Raw genomic sequence first — 20,811 nt, forward strand, 5'->3', positions numbered from 1 at the left:
TCAAAATTGTACTTCAACTTTATTCTCGACATTTTGACTTTTTTCTCAACATTTCGACTTTTTTCTCGAAATTGTACTTCAACATTAATCCCGACATTTCGACTTTTTTTCTCAACATTTCGACTTTTTTCCAACATTTCGACTTTTTTCTCGAAATTGTACTTCAACATTAATCCCGACATTTCGACTTTTTCCTCAACATTTCGACTTTTTTCAACATTTCGACTTTTTTCTCGACATTTTCTCGAAGTGCACAATGAAAAAAAAATCTTCCTCTAAAATATTATTTTTATTTTTCTCCTTCCTGGCCCTAATACTCTTCCGTATATTTAAGACAGAACTTAAAATATAACATTTTTAAAAAAGTGAATCCTGATTACTAGAAGCAGCTGAGAGAAGAGAAGGACTCTAGTTGAGCGATGGGCTTTAGATGAACTGGAGCCGTGTCTATGGGAGGGGGGGGGTTTAATACAGGACAGTAAACTAGCCGTGAACTCAGCAGACACGAGCGTCTGGAGCATTCAAAGACTTGCCGCTGCTGATCCTCTGCTTTAAAAGTGCTGCTTTTGCAGAGGAAATGAGAGTTAAGTACCCAGAAACACGGCTTATCAAACATTAGCAGCCTGATCTCAGCAGCTGCGGACCAAGTGTGCCTCGGCCAACGGCTCGGTCGCAGTTCCAGCTGCTCATCGATCATTCTTAATGAGCAGCTGGAGGGAACGAAACAGCACGTCTCAGCGGGTTCATTACCTGCGGTTCTTCTTCTGTTCCAAGTTTTCCCTTAAGTGAGGAGAGGAGGGCGGGCAGGATGACTCCCAGGTGGCGGGTCAGAGCGTCTCCGGCCACGGCGGACAGGAAGGCCAAGACGCGGGTGTTCACAGGAGGAGCCGTGAGCTGCGTCCAATCAGAGGGGATTCACTTTAATCACACAGCCCAAATCACTTCCAGGTGCAACAGGAAAAGCCTGCTGGTGTTTTACCTTTGGAACCAAGTACGGCAGCACAGAGCGGCTCTTCACCGCCATGACCTGCTTCAGCCCGTCCAGAGCGAACGCCGCCGTTTCCTCGTCGTCCTGGGAAGAGCATTCATCGTGTTTTAGGCCGAACTGGACCGTTTTCAGATAATTTCTTGTTTCAGCGTTACACTTGTGTCGTGTTGCTCACCAGCTGCTTCAGCAGGGTGGGCAGGATGTCGTCCAGCGCCTGGTGACCGATGGTTGCGTGGAGCTGCTCAAAGGTTTTGGCCGCAGCCTCCCGGACTTCCTCCAGAGGATCACAGAGAGCCTTCCTCACCGTGGGGAGCAGCGACTCGGAGAAGACGAGCACCTGCAGCGCAGAGGGACGTCAAGGTTAATGGTGTTTAAGCTTCTTATCACAACTGTCAGATCTTTGACAGGAAAAACTGGAAAAACGTGACTCCTTGTGACTGACGATAAAACAGAAAACTCGCTTGTTGCATCTCCTGCTGTGGCAACTATGACCTCATCGTAAAGGAGTGGCGAAAGAGAAGTGTCTGCTCCACTCACCGCTAGGGATGTGTATCATTAGGAATTTATCGATACCGATACGGTGCTGATACTCTTATCGATACCACGACATGTAATTTAGTGTATAAAACGCAACATATATCAGCGGTGCTAAAATTGATAATGCCTTCTCCTGAGTAAATTAATTTAACCTGTTCACCCCTAGGGATTTTGGAGGTGAATTTCACCTGAACAGGCCTATTCAAATTAAATCAACAATATCTCCACAATTATAAAGGACAATATGTATAATCTTGGTCACAATGGATAGCTAAGACGTCACAGCATACATTACCAGTGTCAGAAAAATTTTGAATGTTCAAATGCCTGAGCAAATTGTGATAAACCAAAGAAAAAAACTGATTTTTATCCTTGTCTAATTCTTCTTTAGTTTGCACAGTGGAAAACACCATGATAGCAATGCATATAATTATAAAGACACCACTGCCTGGATTCAGCAACTCCTTGACTACAACTGTACCAAGTTACATGAGAATAGCTTAAAGCACATAGATTTTATAAAGGTTTTAGTGTGGATAGTACCAGGCGGACTCTATCTGGGCACTTGGATACCTATACTGTGCCAAATGTGTTTTTCCCCCTTTTTGAACGGAATATGGCTACATGATTTCGTAAAAGTAAAATCTCCATCCAGAAATCACTGCGCTCTGTGTGCGTCACAGATCCAAGATGGCTGCCGCGCTCCAGAGTTTACGCTCAGCGGTAGAGACTGTCTGATGGATGAAGTTCAAGTGTAACATCTTGTTTGAAAGCTCCCGAGAGGTAGAATGTCAAACTTTACGCAAATTCCCAAAAGCCACAAGGAGTTGACAGAAAGGGAGGATATGAAATGACGGTGGATGAAGCGGTTTCACTAGTATGAAGGATTAAACCGTGAATTCTGGTCAAAGATGGTGTGGATAGACTGAAAATGACAACAAAATGGTAAGGAATAAAATATACTGCTTTTGGTTGGAATATATTTGGGATTTGCCGACGTACGTGACGGTTATGTTGCTCTGGGTAGACTTTTAAAAAAAACACTGATAACAGTATCGTTTGTCCAGAATTCTTATTGGTACTCTGGTACCGAACATTTAGAAACCGGTACCAAAATATACCGGCTCCTGGTTCACATCCCCACTCACCGCATCCTTGCTGGTGGACTTCATGATCTCGCTGAGGCCGATGCACACGCCCTGCCTCTCATCGCTCTTGTCCGAGCGCAGCCCCTCCTCCAGGATAGGGATGATCTCCGGGAGGATTTTCTCTCCCAGCTTCCTCACCAGGTCGCCCAGCGTCCGAGCGGCGATCTGAAACGGCACAGACGGAGAAGAAAGGCCTTTTCACACCCGCAAACATTGATGGCCGCACGCGAGGAATCTTCTGATGGGGAAATGTTCTCTTACCGTTCTCTTGTCTGGGCAGGTGGAGGCCAGGAAGCCCAGCAGCAGAGTAAAGAGGGTTGGCAGGATCTCCCTCAGCGTCCTGGGGGTGTTGGACACCACGATCTTCCACACGTGCAGAGAGGCCTGGCGGACCACCAGCTGGGTGTCCGAGCGGCCCATGTAGAGGCCGGAGAGGACGCGGTTACGCCGGTCGCCTCCCAGGGCGGAGATGATCGCCTGTGGAAGAGGAGGGTCAAACCTCAGCACTCACAAAACCAGCACCACTTCTGCCATGGCAGTTTAACAGCTTAAACCAGGGGTGTCAAACTCATTCTGCTTGGCGGGCCGGATTTGACCAATTTTTTTCTCGCGGGCCGCATGCTCAAAATAACAAAAACGGTGCGAAATTTTTTTTTTCTAATTCTTTTTTTACTATTGTTATCTTATCCAATATGAGTTTAGTTAATTTTAAAGGAAATATGCACTTTGTTTACACTCTACACTAATTATGTAAAATATATTTCTTCAGGATCTTTTCTTGAAATTTCTCGTTTTTTTTCAAATTATGTAAGATACTTTTAATATCATTTTACAAAGATAAACAGAAACAAGTATGTATTTTTTTATATTTCGCTTTTTTTTTTAGGAAATTTAATTAAAAGCAAAATCTTTCTTATTGCATTCGAGAGTGTTTCTTTGTGATTTACAGATTTTTCCAGAACAATTAAGTGTATTTATTTTTAAAAATTGGCACATATATTATCGGCACACTGCTGAAAAATCAGCACTTCTTTTTTAACTGCTTTACTTTGTCACTATCCTCGTATTCAAAACTGAAATTCTTCTATCATCTTTTTTAGCAGTGATATTTTTCCTGCGAAAATATATAATAGTAGTCAGTTAATAAAAATAAACGACCGTCTACGAAGAAATAAAATCGGCAAATGCATTCTAGAAAACTAAAAAAATGACAAACTGCTCTCTTTGTGGAATAACGATGGATTTGTAGAAGAAATATATTATCGGATATGCTGCGATTCATGGCAATTATTTATTCCTTCCTTTTTAGTAAATTAACATTTTGTTTTTTTGCGTTGGAAACTTCTCGCGGGCCGCATGAAAATCTCTCTCGGGCCGCATGCGGGCCGTGGGCCGCAAATTTGACACCCCTGGCTTAAACAATTACAGGGAATATGGTGAAGACACGCATTCATACTTTGTTGGACGCAGCAGTCCCAAAGTTGTCATCCTCCGAGGCCGTCTCCGTGGTCATCTTCCCTGTTACTCCGGAGATGTGGAAGAGCAGATCTCCCAGCAGCTGTACCGAGCTGAACCTACGAACCAAACAAACACACCGCTGATTAGTTTTAGAGGAAGACCGATTTAACTACGACCCAACTCGGCGTCGAGCTCTGACCTGATTCTCCACAGGTCATCGAACAGGCCTTGCTCCAGCTCGGGAAGCAGCAATGCGATGGCGGTCTCGGCGTACATGCTGATGATCCGCTGGCCGGCTCGCAGCGCCGTGTCTCTCACGTACTCATTCTCATCAGCCAGAGCCTGGAGCACCACGGAGAGAAGGGTTACGTGGTATTTTAATACCATTCTGAAAGTCAGCAGAAATATTATGGCAAAGAAATGTTGGCGTTGCCAGCACCTTGAGGATGCAGGGGATGATGGGCCCAACGTAGGGAGTAAATCTATCTCCAAAGGTGAGAGGGAGGTAGATGAACATCATGATGTAGCCGTCTCTGACATGGGAAGCGATGTCCACCTTGCTGGCGGTATGCACGACGTCCGGCATGAGTTTGTCCAGCTTCTCCACCCCCAGCCCAGCCATCACCTCAGCCAGACCTGAGAAGAACAACAGTCACTCAGCGCCAGAGGTGTCAAGTAACAAAGTACAAATACTTTGTTACCTTAAGTAGAAATTTTGGTTATCTATACTTCACTGGAGTAATTATTTTTCAGACGACCTTTTACTTTTACTCCTTACATTTTCACGCAATTATCTGTACTTTTTACTCCTTACATTTTAAAAACAGCCTCGTTAAACTATTTCATTTCAGCCTTTAAAAAAAAAAACTATCCAGTTAAATTGCTCCATCCGGATGGAGTGAATTTGGTTGTGGTTGTTTCAGATGTTCTTGTCCAGTTTTGTTCTTACATCCGTTCCCTCAGATTCCTGCAACTAAACTTTGATGTACATTCCAATAAAGGTTAGGATAAATGATAACACGCCTCTGAAGTTTGACTTTTTGCACCATTACAATACTTATAGGCAACTAGTCATCATACCTCCTGCTCTCTGAAACACATGTTAATGCTCAATAGTACACATATATGGTTCTTTAATATATTTGCATTATACTAAGATGCATTCATTTTCAATGGCTTTTGTCCTTAATGGCTTTTTTCCCCCTTACATTACTTTTACACTTTAAGTAGTTTTGAAACCAGTACTTTTATACTTTTACTTGAGTAAAAAACTTGAGTTGATACTTCAACTTCTACAGGAGTATTTTTAAACTCTAGTATCTATACTTCTACCTGAGTAATGAATGTGAATACTTTTGACACCTCTGCTCAGCGCCTCAGCTGCTGACTGCTGTAGCACACAACGGCCAGAGCGGAGAGGAACTGACCTTGAGCGGCTCCAGAACGGTCCACAGAGCTCTGCTCCGATGCCAACGTCTCCATGAGCCACGGCAGTAAGTCGTCAAAGCAGGATTCACCCATCCCCTTCACCATGGCCCCCAGGGCTTTGGCTGACACTGTTCGTACCTGGAGAAGAGAGAGGGTTGTGTAGCTTCAGTCTTTAAAAAAAACACACACAAACAGCACGTATCAAGACTGTGGGGCTCTAAATCATCACTTAACACACTTCAGGCACTGGGTCCAGCAGGGAGGTCTTGAGTCCAGGAATAACACTCGGCAGGTACGGTGACAAATCCTGCAAACAATAAGACAAATGAAAGTCAAAATATTTAGACATTGGGATTTTAAATGATGTGCTTCCAGAACAAGAGAAGATGGGTCGTGGATTTAACATATTACAGCATATTGGCAAGACTCCATTAGGAATAGTTACTGCAGAAATTAATATTTTCCAGCTTCCACAATTGATTTAACTAGTGATGCACCGAAATGAAAATTTGTGGCCGAAACCGAAACTAATAATAAACACTTGGTCGAATACCGAACAATACAGAACATGGTTCTTGTGCAGTTTTTCATTTATTTTGCCAATTTTTTCACCATTGCATAAATCAAATAAATTTGATTTAGTCATGCTTTTCAAAAAAAAAAATCTTTTGCAAAAGTACAAGGTAGAAAATATTTATTGAACATAAAAAAACTGAACATTTTTTAATTTCACAGCATTATGTTGTTTTGGTTCCACCTCCTGGTGAATGTTAGGTAAAATTCTTATGTGGTTACTTTTTGGTTGGCCAACGATTTATGTTTCTGGTGCGCAAACGTTACGGGAGCGGCCACTCCATTTCCTTATATTACAATGCCGTTATTAATTGTTCGGTTTTTTTTCCCACTTATTCCACCGAACACCGAAAGTGTTTTTTTGCCATTTTCGGCCGAACAATTTCGGTTACCGAACAATCGGTGCATCACTAGATTTAACCCCAACTGCTGCTGCGAGGAACTCGTCATTCACTGAGCGAACATGTCAGAAGACACTTGTCAGGGCATGAAAATCTGTTCTGGCATAATACGAGTTATTGAGACGATGTAAACGTTTGGTGAAATTTAACCAAAGAAGATCAAACATTACTGTTAAGAGGAGCAGCACTTGGAGACACAATGCAAAGAGAACTCGAAGAATCAAGACTCAAAGTCAAGGACATAAAGCATAGAGCGATGGAAAGGTGAATCCAGAGTACTCGGGTAAGAAAAGCAGTGGAGGACGAGATGGACCAACGTGCCTACTCTGCTCGCCTTTGGGGGCACTGAGTAAGCCGGGTGGGGTGTGGAGTGACCTGGGCTTACCTTCTGGTCGGTCAGAGAGTACATGTTGCCGATGATCTGGGCGGCCATCTTGCGGGTGTCAGTAGAACGGTCCTGGAACGCTCGCTGCACGATGGGCATGATGAGGGCCAGAGACGGGGCGTCGATGAAGTGCACAAACTTGGTGTCGAGCAAAGTCTGCAGGCACGTCTGGGTCCTCTTAGACGGGTCCGTGAGGGCGTCCAACAGGATGGGAGTGATGGCTGGGAGAAGAACAATGGTCCAGTTCAAAACGAAACGTACACTCTGTGTGAAACCCAACGGAACCGAATCGTGGATAAAAACATTTTCCTCATCTACAACCGGAGCCTAAATCTCCCACAATTCAGTTCAAGTGTGGTTTCATTCTCAAGCACCAACCATCTAACTTCTGGATTGAGGCTCAGTAGAAATAAACATATTTACATCCTGGTTCCAACAAATGTTTGTGATGTAAAGCAGAAATTTTCAACTGGTTTTGTCCCAGGGACCACAATTATAACCAAGAAGCAACTTGGGACCACTGCTTTTGGGGATGTTTGTTTTATTTTTCACCTTGATTTTAAATAAAAGTATGGGCTTATATAGGCTATTTATTAGCATCAGTGTATATTTTTATTTGCACCCTTTGCTATAAAAAAAACAACAAAAAACAGTCAATGAAAAATGAACAACAGGAAGCCAAGAGGGCTTATAATATTACAAGTTCACTCTCACTCATTTGACATCATTTGGATGGGTAAATTATTCACAAAAATGAATAGTAAATGGAAAATAAATTGAGTCTAAATAAATATATATTTTTACGGACCACCTGCAATACCGCCACGGACCACCAGAGGGCCACGGACCACCGGTTGACAAACCCTGATGTAAAGCGGGGGTTCTATTGTACTACAGCAGGAGAATTTACGCATTAAATCCATTTCAATATGCTTGATTGACTGTCGGCTCAGCCAATGGCTTGTCGTTATCACCTCCCATCACGCTACCACGCTCAGCGAAGCCACAACCCGTTTGTATTGACCCAGTCTCGGGTAAAAGCAACTGTCATTTTTTATCTCGCCATCAAGAGAACATGTTAAACGTTACATCTTGTTGTAAATGTGACGGCAGCTTTGCATATATTTCGGACGGGTTCAGCTGCAGGAGCAGGCAGCAAAGCTTCTCAAGCACCATGGCTGCGCCCCGCGAACCACTCTTCAGAAACAAATGGGTCACGTTACCTAACGCTTCGTCCATTGTTTTATAAAGTCTACGTTCATCTCGAGAGTCGAGTGTCTGGAAAGTTTACTGCTTTTAAACTTCATTAGTGATTCCATATCATGCAACATCCCTTCGGGAGATTGATGAGACTTCATGGGGGTATTTTAAACTATTTGATGACGGTCTACAGAAAACCAGCGCGTGGCGGTCCCAGTTCTGACTCGTGAAACCCAGTCACATACCCAAGATCTCAGGGTTCCGAATGACGGAGCCGATCTGCCGGAGGGCCTGCTGGCCGGCCTTCTGCACCTTCACGTGGGAATCTGTCAGCACCTCCGTCAGCTTGGGCACGATGCTGGGCAGGCAGGACGACAGCTGCTTGGGGGCACAGAAAGCCATGGCGCCCAACAACTCCACTGAGCCTGGAAGAAGTGAATCACAGGAATCCATCTTATAGGTGGGAACCAAACTGTCAGCTAGTCCACGTTAAATAGAAGAAGAACAAAACAAGAAGAATAGACATTTTCTACACAGCTATTATGAAACTTTAAACTATCCTTCAGTCCGTCCAGCCACACAAACCCAGTCAAATATCATGGCTGGAAACGTTTGTTCCTAACCTGCTTTAGTCCTCCAGGACTCCTCTTCCAGGGCCACCAGAAGAGAGGGCAGCACCAGCTTCACTCCGTGGGCGCTCAGGTTCCTCATCACAGCTTTAGCACAGTCATCTGCAGCCTGGAGTGAGAAGCAAGGAGGACATTAGAGACAGGGTCTCTGTGCATTTAATACCCTAATATACTAACGCTACACCAACACTGCTAGAAGTGTACAGGACTGTCTCAGAAAATTTGAATATCGTGATAAAGTCGTTTATTTTCTGTAATGCAAAAATTGTCATACATTCTTGATTCATTACAAATCAACTGAAATATTCCAAGCCTTTTATTATTTTAACATTGCTGATCATGGCTTACAGCTTAAGAAAACTCAAATACCCTATCTCAAAAATTAGAATATTCTGGGAATATTAATCTTAAACTGTAAACCATAATCAGCAATATTAAAATAATAAAAGGCTTGCAATATTTCAGTTGATTTGTAATGAATCCAGAATGTATGACATTTTTTTTATTTCATTACATAAAATAAAGAACTTTATCACAATATTCTAATATTTAATTCTGAGACAGTCCTGTATATGCAGTAACATTGTGCTTTTGAACTGGTTAGATGTGCAGAACTGTGTCTTTTGTTTTTTTAAATCTCTCTACCAGTGGATTTCTCACGGAGCTTCATTTTTAAACAGTAAAATCAAAGTTGTTGACTCACGATGGCTAATGTTTGCAAAGCCCCAGAGCTGGAACCCACAACAAACACAGCCAGTCCCGAAACCCCCCACGTCGGTGACAGCCACCATGTGATCTGCTGTTCACTCACCTCTCGGACATACTGGTTCCCGTCTCCGAAGCAGAGCAAGAGATGTGGCAACACGTGCACCACGTACGGCTCAAACAGCTTCCCCAACATGTTGCACAGCATCTCAAAGGCAAACAAGGCTCCTGCAAGGCAAACAGCTGTTCAGCAACTTCTTTTGGAAAAAAAACTACTTTTTTTGGGTGGGGAGCGTTTTTGTTTTTTTTTCCAAGTTCAGGTGATGTTCTTTTGTTTTTGTATTTTACTCTATAAGCTGCCCTAACACTGAAAAAAAACTACTGCTTTTTTGCAAATATGTTTGGCTGCACCTCAAAAACAGTGGAATGTGATGCTGCACTCAGATTCCTGCCAATTAGTAAATTTTGCCAAAAAGATTCCTGCAAATGTCCTGAAAAGATGCCCACAAAAATAGTGAAAACATCTCTCTCGTGGGTTTACACGTGTCACGTCCCTGTTGACAGCGGGTCATAAACTAACATACATAATGTACAATTCCTAAGTCAACTCAATTTTATCCGGATGTCAGTATTTATGAATCATAGAAATGCTAAAATAATATGTTAAATAATACATTAAGCATTCAGTTTTGAAAGAACACATCTTAAAAAGTTAAATGTGAGGTCAAGGTCATGTGATCAGTGGAGTCTACATTTATGTGATGGAGCACCGCGGGGATATGAGCAGGAGATGACGTGATGTTATCATCAGTTGTTACATTATATAATAATGCATTGATTCAGTTCCATGATGAATGGCTGCAGCCATCAAAGCTGAAGGCAACTTAACAAAATACTTTTGTCCTAGACTATCCAGTGTGTGTGAAACAGTAAATCTGACTGCAGAGCAGTTTTTTGAGCACAAAAATATCAATACAAGTCCAACTGTAAGGCTCTCGAACTGACAAAGTAATCCTTTGAATAAATGTTATTATAAACCCACTAAAGCCAAAAATCTGGATGAATAAAAAGGTGAACATTTCCACACTGACCTTCCCTTCGTCTGAAGTTCTTCTTGTCCTGGATGGCGTCCGTTAGCGTGGCCATGATCTCCTGCTGTTTGAGCGCCAGGATGCCGAGACCCTTGACCAGTCCGGCCAGTCCGTACGCCGCTCCTTTCCTCTCTGCGTATTTGTCGCTCTCCAGCAGCAGCTGCAGCAGGTTGCGTACGATTCCTGCGGCGTCCTCCTTGATGGCAGGAACCAGAGGAGGCAGGCAGCCCGCCACGGACTCCTGGACCTGGGGTGGCAAAACAAAATTGTACAACATAATGCCTACAGTTCTTCTTTTCTTTTTTTAAATTTCTGGGCAATAAAGTTACGGTGGCCGAGACCCGCCATTGCTGAAAATAAAAGTAACGCTGCAAATAAAAAGAAACGCGGCTGCAAATAAAAGAAACACTGCAAATATAAAGAAACCCTGCTGCAAATAAAATAAAAAAAACGACGCAAATAAAAAAGCAACAACTGAAGTGAATTACCGGGGACTGTTTTTGCCGATGCACCAGTATTTTTTACGTGAGAGGAGAAGAAGAAGACGAAGAGGACGTAAGTGAAAAGGAAAAAATAAGAAGAGCGAGGAATAAGAAGAACAACGCACGAGAAAATAAGTGAAAAGGTCACTGTTCAACGTCGCTACGTGTAATCTTTAATGTGCAACACTGGTGCATCGGCAAAAATAGTCCCCAGTAATTCACTTCTGTTGTGGCTTTTTTATTTGCGTGGTTTTTTCATTTTATTTGCATTGGGGTTTATTTATATTTGCATCGTTACTTTTATTTTCAGCAATGGCGGGTCTCGGCCACCGTATAAAGTGCTGCAAGGACAATATTGTGAATATAAGAATACAGCATCTCCAGATGGTTGATGAGGGGAAGTTGTTTACCTGCTGTGAAGGTGTCGAGAGTGCAGTTATAAGCTTGGCCACGATGGGTTTGACCTTGGGGTCATTTTTGTCAAGATGCTTGGCCAGCGATCCCATGAGAATGACCACACTCTGACGGACAGAGTCGTAGCTGGCGTCCTGTGGGGCATTCTTCAGGAACTCCTCAAACACTGGCAGCAGGGAACTCACGTTATCCTGACAGAAAGCAGATATGCCAGATGAAGCACAAGACACACGAATGGCAACCGCGTCATAAACAAAAGCACCAATGTTACTGGCTAGAAGGCTCGTACTGCTTAAGTGGAAAGACAGATCTCCAACTTTCAGTCAATGGATCAGAATCTTCTGCACCATCTGACTTTAGAAAATATCTGATATGTTACAAAATGCTGTGCCCTCAACTTCTATTCTACAGGACTGTCTCAGAAAATTTGAATATTGTGATTTTCTGTAATGCAATTACGACAACAAAAATGTCATACATTCTGGATTCATTACAAATCAACTGAAATATTGCAAGCCTTTTATTATTTTAATATTGCTGATAATGGCTTACAGCTTAAGAAAACTCAAATATCCTATCTCAAAAATTGCATTACAGAAAATAAAGAACTTTATCACAATATTCAAATTTTCTGAGACAGTCCTGTATATGGCAACCAGTTCTAGATCAGGTTGAAAAGATAGATACCTCATACATTTCCAATGTATAGATATAACCCCTCCCCCTTTTTTCCCCCCTTTCCCTTTTTTCTTCTTATTTTTGTAAGTTTTTGTTTGTTTTGTTAACTTCATTTGTGTTTTGTTTGTTTAAAATGTGGTGCAATGGGGTGGGATTATGTTGAAATGTATTGAAATGCATGTCAAATTGTATCTTGTACGATTTAAAAAAAACGAATAAAAATACTTTCAAAAAAAAAAAAAAAAACAAAGCACGAGTGAACGGTACCTTCCCGTGAGTGTTGAGTGCTGACAGCGCCGCGTCCAGCATGCAGCGCCGCACCTCAGCGTGCCGATCATTCAGAGCATCGGGGACAAAGAACAGGAAGAGAGGGGTGACCTGAGATTCATCCAGATACTGAGACAGCTTGTTCAGAGCCAGAGCGATGCCACACCTGAAGACAGCACGAGGAAGAAAATGTGACCACTGCAGAGGGTTTTCACCGGCAGGTTGGGAGAAACAAAAACCTGAATCAAGACCAAACTTTCGCTCATCTCTTACCGGGCCTCCCACTGGTCGGGTGGAGCTTCAGAGATCACTCGGCCCAGGGCATCGAGAATGGGAGGAGGCCTCTTCAGATGGGAAAAATGCGGGGTTAAATCGGTCATGTGGTTAAAAAAAAAAATTTTCTCCAAAAATCTATGCGAGAGGGTACGACAGGAGGTCTTACATAGAGCTTCTGGTGGTAGAGCTCGGTGAGCTGGCCGAGCACTGTGGCGGACTGGTCGGTGTACTGGGACACGGCGCTGGACATGGCTTCTGCTGCGGCAGAACGGATGGCCTCCTCGTGGTGAGTGATGTCTCCGATCAGCAGGGCACACAGCTCGGAGACCAACTCCAGATCCAGAGACTCCCAGAGCCTGAAGAGGATGAAGAAACACATTGCTGATCAATTTCAACAATTACACTTTTCAAAATGAAGTTTGAGTGGATCTAGGGAATGGGTTGGGTGATGGGTTGAAGCAATGTACAAATATAAATCAATTTAAAAAACGGTACAAAAAGCAAGTTCTGGGAAGTTATTTGATTGAGGAGGAGCTATGTTAAGGAAATATTGTGTTTGTTAGCTGGTTAGGTGCAAAGGCACAACCAATGGGAAAATCGGTAGCCTAATAGGTAAATTAGCAGCTATTTATTATTAATATTTATGTTTAATTTATGATAGAGGTAACAAAGGGGCAGGGTTAAATACGTTTTTTTTTTCCTGTTTGTATTACGTTTTTGTTGTTGTTGCTTTTTTTCTGTATGTTTTGAATTTGTTTTAAAATTTTATATTTTTTTCCTTATGTGTTCGAAATAAACAATTCAATCAAAAAAAAAAAAATCAATCAATCAAAAACAAATAATTTTTAGTGACATATCAAAACAAGCATTTTTAGAAATGGAATAACTATTAAAAGGTCCGTCTCCTTGGAGTTATGACGACATGCGGGAGAGGGAACACGAGTCATCATATTACATACCTTTCAGCCAAGGCCCGTCCTTCCGTCTCAACATCAAACCTGGCAACCCAAAGCCTTCGCAGCAAACTCATTCCACTGGCCTCTGTACTATCGGTGGGCAGAGCAAACTCCATTTCCAACAAGCCCTACACGCAAAAAACTAGGCATTAATATACATCATAAGTACAGGTCAAGTCACACCTAAGGTTTTCTGAACTTCTCTTGGAGGCTCTATAACTAGTCACAGATACAGTAATCAACAAGGATCTGCATCAGGAACTGGAACCCTCACCCTGAGGGCGGCGTCCCGGACTGAGAAGCAGGGTGAGAGCAGGGCGTTGAGGAGGACGTCTATCTCCGGTTGCTCGGCCACCGTGCAGCCCTCTTCTCCTCCGGCACTCACACACAGCGCCGTCAGGCACTGAGATGCCAACACCTGAAACAAACACTTCTTTTAGGTGACCTTCTACCTGTGCATTGTTCTGTTCGCAGATGAGGCTGGAGGAAAGCAAAGAAAGCCAAAGGCTTTGGATCGGAAATGAATGCTTACCTGGAGTCTGGGCGCGGCTGTGGAAATAACCCTGGTGAGCAGCAGCAGCATGTTGACTCGGGGCAGCAGTTCAGGACCATTCTGACATGAAAATAGCACAAAGTCTTACATTTCCAATGCTCTTTTCCCCTAAATACACAAACAGCTCTGTTTAATAACTACTACTCAAACACAAACACAAAAGTCACCATCGTGAGTTACTGGTCCGTAACATGCGTTTGCTACGATAAACAGGGAACTTAAAAGGTCGTTAACAAACCAAAAAAAGAAGAAGCTACAAGAGAGGAAAAAGCAATTATATTAATCTCCTTCTTAGTAAAACTATTAAATCTTCAGGTACACCAAAAAAGCTCGTAGACGTATTCTACTTCAATGGAAGGACCAAAAACCTCCATCTCCCAATTCTTGGTTGAAAGACCTGATGTCCTTTTTATATTTAGAGAATTAAATACAGTATTAGGGGTTGCTCTGATAAGTTTTCTTATATTTGGGAACCTATTCTTCCTTTGTTAATTCTTTGGCATCCTTGGAAGATTAATTTAATCTGATTTAATTATAGGGAAGTATGATAATGCTAACCATGTCTATTTTTTTTAGGGTTCCTCTTATGTCTGTTTATTTTAAAATTTTATTTATTTATCTTATTTCTTTTTTGTTGTTGTTGTTGTTTTGTGTGTCCTGTATTTTATTTTATTACTTTATTTTTCCTATTATTATTATTGTCTTCAGTCAGTTTGATTGGTAATTGGTACTTACTTTGGGACCTGTTTATAATTACGTATTTTGCAGTGTGTGTGTTTTAAGGTGTTTGTTATGTTAAGTTTTGTGTCCTTATTTATTTTTTGCGTGTGTGGTAAAATATAAAACGGGGTATTCTGTCGAACCCTTTAAAACAATGTTTATTGTGTAATATGCATTACATGGACTACCCAATAAAGAAACATGTTGAAAGAAAAAAAAAAAAAAAAAAAAAAAAAAGAAGAAGCAGCTGCTTGTTTTTACCTCGTCTATAGCAACATCGATGTCTGGGCTGGCCCGAAGCTGGGAGTGCTCATTGATGACCTGCAGGGCTCTGGTCATCATCACCTCAGCCTCCTCTGTGCTCTCCGACACATCCCTGAGCGTAGCGTTGAGGAGAGGGAAGCAGAAGGAGAAGGCGGGAGCCGACAGCGGAGCTGCTTCTGATGGGACATGGAAACACAGAAGCAGTCGGTATTCCTGCTCTGAGACATGTTTCTAGGCCGACTCGTGTGGTTCAACTGGAACTCGGCTAAAAAAAACGACCAATATTCCCAGGAACTGGATGCTGAACTTGACCCGTTGAGAGCTCACCTGCAGTCTTGCTCTCCCTCTGTGCAACGGTGTGATTATGCAGCAGCAGGACGGTGCGAGTGGTTGCTGTGTCCAGCTCCTCCTGTTCCCAGGCCGGGTCCAAATCGCACTCAGGCTTCAGCAAACGTAAAGTCACATGACCCACAAGTTCAGCTAAAGAAAAAAAAAAAAAAAAAAAGTGGTCATAATGATGGGAGAGTTAGTAATACACAGCTGAAATATGAAAAGTATGAAAAGGAGATGTGTCTCCATTACTGGAGTTAAATTCTGGAATGATGCCAACATAAATTTAAAAACAGGTCATTCTCTTTTTGTTTTTAAGAAAATGGTTTGTAAAGCTATTTTTGAAGCAATATGCAATTGACTATCTGTAAATGTTTCTTTGCTTTTCTATTGTTTCTTTGCCTTTTGTTGTTTCTTTGTTTTTCTATTCTCTTTTTGGTTTTCTGGAGGTCGGTAGCCAAAAAAAGAAAGTTGGTACTATAGGATAGGCTTTTATAAGCGTTTTGCTTCAGCCTATGCCTTTTCAGTTATTGTTCAACACATTTTTGGTTTTGTATGAAATGTTAATGCTGTGCACAATGTTTTTTTTTTTTTTTTTGTGTTTTATGTTGTCATGACTGAATAAACTTCATTCATTCAAATATCAAACTGACAGCTGAGTTTAGCAGACTTGTACTCAGAGAGGACTTGTACCCAGATTCTGAAGGTTCTTGGGCATGAGACACACGCCGATGTCCAGGAAGAGCAGCTGGATGCGCGGAGCAGCCAGAGGCGACTGCAGCAGGGGCGTCAGGACCTGCAGCACGGCCGGGAGCTCCCTCCTGAGCTGTGCTGGTCTCTCTTTCAGAGTGGCCTCCAGCACACCCACCGAACTCTGCAGCTCCACATCCATCTGCACCGAGCGCATTCACGAGGAAAGAAAAATAAATCAAATATATCCCCCCTACAAAATTGTGCATTGATATTGGTGACATTGGATCTATACCCCTTGAAGTCGTTTGCGAATTGCAGACTCTTTTTCCAGCTGCAACTGCATCATTTCCTTCTGTTTGCTGGTTAGTTGCACTTCATCTTTGATGCCTTTTTTCTTTTTCATCTCCTGTAAAATTAAACGGAAGAAGACGGATTCAAAATATACCTTCAGACATTCAAGCCAATAAAGTGCAGGGAGGACGTCACTCTACCTCCTGTAACTCCAGCTCAATGATCTGCTCCTTGTAGGAGTAGGCCTTGTTCTCCCTCTTCATGTTTACTTTCTTGGTGTTTTCCTTCTGGGCGCTGCAGCAAGTTTACACAAAGAAGACCGGACTTTATAAAACACCAAACACAGTCCTGGAGGCTGCTGCTGAGTTCAGGTGCCAAAAGTGGCGTGAGAACCTCGGGGTTTTACCTCTGGATGATGCTGTTGTCGTACAGTTGACCCTCCGGCGTCTGCATGATGGCGTACTCCTCTCTGGTGACGTGAAGCAGGGCAGGTCGGGAGAGCCCTTCGATGACGTGCACAATCACCCGCGGCAACAGCTGGCTGGGGGAGAGGCCGCTGAGGGCGCCCACTGCATTTTTTACCGCCTTTTAGAGAAACAGATGGCCATTAGTTATTTTTAGTCATTTGTCTTGCCCCAATGTGGATCTGGTCTAAAGTTGCATTTCTGAAGGAGTTTTAGGCCCTGTCCCAATACTCTCACTACCCCTCGTTTTCATCCCTACCCCTAAATTTTGCGCGTTCCCGTGAGGGTAGTGGTGTCCCAATTCCTCTTTTCACCTAGCGGTAGTGAAGAAAAGTAGTGTAGTGGCTATTAATCTGTCCCTACGGATCGAGGAATTTCCGATGCAGACTAGCTGATCTAGGGACAAAAACATTTCCCAGAATGCTTTTCGTCGTCATTTGCAGACTGAATTAAAAAAAAAAAACATGCCGGACATTTCTTATTTTTAAGTGAATAAAATCAATATTTTGAGTTAGTTTCTGCATAAAAATGCGTTTTGATTACATTTCTAGCGAGAAATATATATTTTACTTTCATAATATTCACTCAGTGAATGTACATAATCACTCGTTTTCCCGTTGTTGCAACTTCGCCAGAATAAAGGCGGATTTATGTAACTGCGTGACACCAACGCAGAGCCTACGGCGTAGGTTGCCAGCGCTGCGCGCCGTACTCCGTACCCTACGCCGTAGGCTCTGCGTCGATTTAACGCGGAACCATAAATCAGCTCCGGAGCCGGCAGGCAGAAATCCCGAAATTTTCGGAGCAAATTTCTTAACAGGCGTAGCTACAACTGTTAGATTTCATCTATTAAACCAACATTTATCTTCCTAAAGGATTTATTTCAGCCAGCGGTAATTCTCCACAGAGCTGCGGGTTTCTCCCCGGGACGACGGCGCAGGTTGACCTGGCGATCACGTCTGTACTCAAATTTCTTATTATTTGGATAAACTGAGCCCAGGTTGGGGATCTTAACGGTTACTTTTACGCCTGAAAAAATATTAAAACTTAATAAAGTAGCATATTAACAGCGCTACAGCTGAAATTAAAACAGCTTTTGGCTCTCAGCTTCCTGATTTTAGTGGTGGTGCTGAAAGTAGGAGTAGTGGGAGTATTGGGACCGGCCCCTGGGAAGATTTCAAGTGCCCTAAAATCTGTCCCTTCTTTTTTAGGTGTAGTGATAGAAAGTAGGGCTAGTGAAAGAAAGTAGGGGGAGTATTGGGTCCCCACTGCCAAGGAAAAACTTTACATGTGGAGCAAAGTGCTATCATCAGACCTGGCTGTCGGCGTTGACCTCCAGCAGATGTGGCAGAATGGCGTCCAGATTCTTCTCAATGAATTCTTCGGCTTTTATGTTCATGGAGGAGAGCAGGACGGGCCAGACGCCGGCACGTGCTTTGACTGGAGATCAAACATGGGAGCAGAATCGGTTACTATTCCAACAAACCGCAGGTTTTAAAACCACTTCAACACCTTCGTGCGGTACCTATGGATGGATGGTGACTAATGATGAGGATCTCCATGGCCACATTCTCTGCCTCGGCGGCGTCTCCCCACTGACCGGCGGCGCAGCAAACGGTGCACAGGGCGTCCAGCAGGACTCGGGGAGGAACGTAGCTGCGACCCAGCTCAGTCAGCTCTCCTGACTCTGACACCAGGACATCCTGGGGTAAAACCTGATTTTTTTTACAACATTAAATCAATAAACCCATTCTTTCTTAAGCATTGTGTAATTTGTGTGCATCTAAAAAGAGCCTAAGTTTCAACTTGGTCATGAATTTCAGTAGCTGCAGCGAGTAATTGGTTTGTACTTTGTGTTTATTGATGGTCACGCGGAGTTCTCCGAGGAGGCCGCGGGCGAGACTGGATCCACCCAGGGAGGAGAGCAGCTTTTTGACGGTCTGTTGAGCTCTCTTCCTCACACGCCAGCTCCGAGACAGCAGAGCTGCAACTGTGGCATGGTGATACATCCTACAAAGCACAAATTGAATTGAAGCATTGGTAAGAAACCCTGGGCTACTGTTGTTACCTGGATTAAAAGCTAATCAAAACACTCAAAAGGAGAAGCAAAGAGACAGAGATGGGTGGGGTTTGACAGAAGAAACTGGATCTTAAATGACAGGGAACAAGATCATGCATGAAGCACATCCTCCAGTAACAACCCTGCACATTACATCCTGTGCTTGTAAATAGAAGTAAGGACATGAGTGTTTGGTAGATTATTTCTTGGTTGTAACAGTGCTTCTTGCCAATACATTTTATACCATTGTTTATGTTTACTGTTTATTTCCCTTTTAAATGGTGACACATTGGTAAGGAACATGCATTTGTGGGATGAGCAGCAGAGCTGAGTTTGGGGGTTGCCCAATAAAAAATGTGTCAAATCTTCTCTGCCAGTGCCAAACAACTTTAACTCGTTTTTGGTGTTTGGTGGGTAGGATGATTGAAGTTTGAAGAAACAACACGTATTTGCAATTTAACAATAACAAACAGGAACCTCAGTAGTGTGTGGAAGAACCAAACACACCCACAGCAAGCTGGCAGCTCCTCCTCATGCTGCTCACGCACGGCACGTCCGAGCTGATCCCACGTGTTCAGTGGGGTTGAGGTCAGGACCGCAGACCTTTCCATCCTAGGTAGTCTCTGATAAACCCGCTCTGTAGGGGCGAGCGTTGTCATCCTGGAGGATACAGTTCTGTCCCAGACTGTGGAGATGTGGGATCACCACTGGTTGCAGAATCTCATCTCGATGTCTCTGCTGTGAGATTGACTCCAATGACGATGAGCCTTTTTTTTTTCTCCAGTGAGGGAGATTCTGCCCTACACCATCACACTGCCTCCATTTCTCCACGTCTTCTCCACACTTTGACGTATGATGTTGACCTGACGCTGAACACCAGTCATGATAGTCCTCCTGGCAGCCCTATAAGACCACAGATTGGCTGTGCGCAGTCTGTTCTGGATTGTCTGGGCATATCGTCCTGCAAACCTTGACTGCAAATCTGGCAACTGGAGGTACCAGTAGCCCAAAACAAGGGTCAACAGCAACAGCAAAATAAGCTGTTTGGCATTGGCAGAGAAGACGTGGAACATTTTTCATGGGTGCAACCCACATACTCAGCTCTGCTGCTCGTCCCACAAATGCATGCTCCTTACACATGTGTTACCATTTAAAGGGGAAATAAACCGACTTTCCAACGGTATAAGATTTATTGCCAAGCAGCATTGCTACAACAAAGAAATAATCTACCAAAAACAAATGTCCTTACTTTTTGTTCAGACTGTTCTGCAGTTCTGTAGCGGCTGAGCTGTAGAGCTAAATAACAAACCTGAAGCAAAAATGTGATATCATGTAGAGTATGAAATCATTTTTCAATCCAAATTGTCAAAATAATTGAAGAAGATACATAGATATTCAGCAATTTTCCATTTTAGTGAGTCAGAGGCAACAGGTTTTATCAGTTGCTATATTGATAAATAGGTGTGATATTATTTCAACTTGACAGCATGATGTCATCTCGAGTCTCTCAATAGTTGTTTTATTGGTTAAAATGCCCTCAGCACCACAGCACACATGTAACCCGACATAAAATGTTATCGGTCAATGAGCATCAGCTTTCATCTCATAGTTGAAGTTATACAACATTTCTGAGACCCAACTTTGTAAGCGGAACAGGGTGGCAGAAAGACAGACTTACTGTGACTTGCTGGTGTTCAGTCTGGGGGCGTGATCCAGGAACAGCCTCTCACAGAGCAGCAGCACGGTGACCAGAGCTGCAGAGACGGGACGTGATGCGTCAGGTGAGCAGTCGCACGGTTAAAATCCAACATGTCTGAAATG

At 43.1% G+C, this 20,811-nt stretch overlaps 1 protein-coding gene across 1 annotated transcript in view; it reads right to left on the minus strand.

The window, feature by feature from the left end:
* The window catches only part of gcn1 (GCN1 activator of EIF2AK4), a 41,728-nt gene that overhangs the window by 10,642 nt on the left and 10,275 nt on the right, over window positions 1-20,811 (minus strand). Inside the window, exons 16-47 of the mRNA XM_061730492.1 lie at window positions 20,669-20,744; window positions 18,782-18,941; window positions 18,457-18,646; window positions 18,247-18,371; window positions 16,874-17,052; window positions 16,668-16,761; window positions 16,469-16,582; window positions 16,177-16,375; window positions 15,481-15,633; window positions 15,151-15,329; window positions 14,149-14,229; window positions 13,891-14,034; window positions 13,620-13,744; window positions 12,827-13,016; window positions 12,658-12,728; window positions 12,385-12,550; window positions 11,436-11,630; window positions 10,544-10,790; window positions 9,559-9,680; window positions 8,742-8,856; window positions 8,364-8,543; window positions 6,919-7,139; window positions 5,798-5,866; window positions 5,559-5,697; window positions 4,571-4,767; window positions 4,331-4,473; window positions 4,130-4,247; window positions 2,935-3,150; window positions 2,674-2,838; window positions 1,164-1,325; window positions 980-1,072; window positions 751-894 (exon numbers count right to left, since the gene is read on the minus strand). Of these exons, the coding sequence (XP_061586476.1) occupies window positions 751-894; window positions 980-1,072; window positions 1,164-1,325; window positions 2,674-2,838; window positions 2,935-3,150; window positions 4,130-4,247; window positions 4,331-4,473; window positions 4,571-4,767; window positions 5,559-5,697; window positions 5,798-5,866; window positions 6,919-7,139; window positions 8,364-8,543; window positions 8,742-8,856; window positions 9,559-9,680; window positions 10,544-10,790; window positions 11,436-11,630; window positions 12,385-12,550; window positions 12,658-12,728; window positions 12,827-13,016; window positions 13,620-13,744; window positions 13,891-14,034; window positions 14,149-14,229; window positions 15,151-15,329; window positions 15,481-15,633; window positions 16,177-16,375; window positions 16,469-16,582; window positions 16,668-16,761; window positions 16,874-17,052; window positions 18,247-18,371; window positions 18,457-18,646; window positions 18,782-18,941; window positions 20,669-20,744 (4,772 nt within the window). The remainder of the gene's footprint in view (window positions 1-750; window positions 895-979; window positions 1,073-1,163; window positions 1,326-2,673; window positions 2,839-2,934; window positions 3,151-4,129; window positions 4,248-4,330; window positions 4,474-4,570; window positions 4,768-5,558; window positions 5,698-5,797; window positions 5,867-6,918; window positions 7,140-8,363; window positions 8,544-8,741; window positions 8,857-9,558; window positions 9,681-10,543; window positions 10,791-11,435; window positions 11,631-12,384; window positions 12,551-12,657; window positions 12,729-12,826; window positions 13,017-13,619; window positions 13,745-13,890; window positions 14,035-14,148; window positions 14,230-15,150; window positions 15,330-15,480; window positions 15,634-16,176; window positions 16,376-16,468; window positions 16,583-16,667; window positions 16,762-16,873; window positions 17,053-18,246; window positions 18,372-18,456; window positions 18,647-18,781; window positions 18,942-20,668; window positions 20,745-20,811) is intronic.

The sequence above is a fragment of the Cololabis saira genome, chromosome 9 (assembly GCF_033807715.1).
Source record: "Cololabis saira isolate AMF1-May2022 chromosome 9, fColSai1.1, whole genome shotgun sequence".
In the NCBI taxonomy this organism is placed as follows: domain Eukaryota; kingdom Metazoa; phylum Chordata; class Actinopteri; order Beloniformes; family Belonidae; genus Cololabis; species Cololabis saira.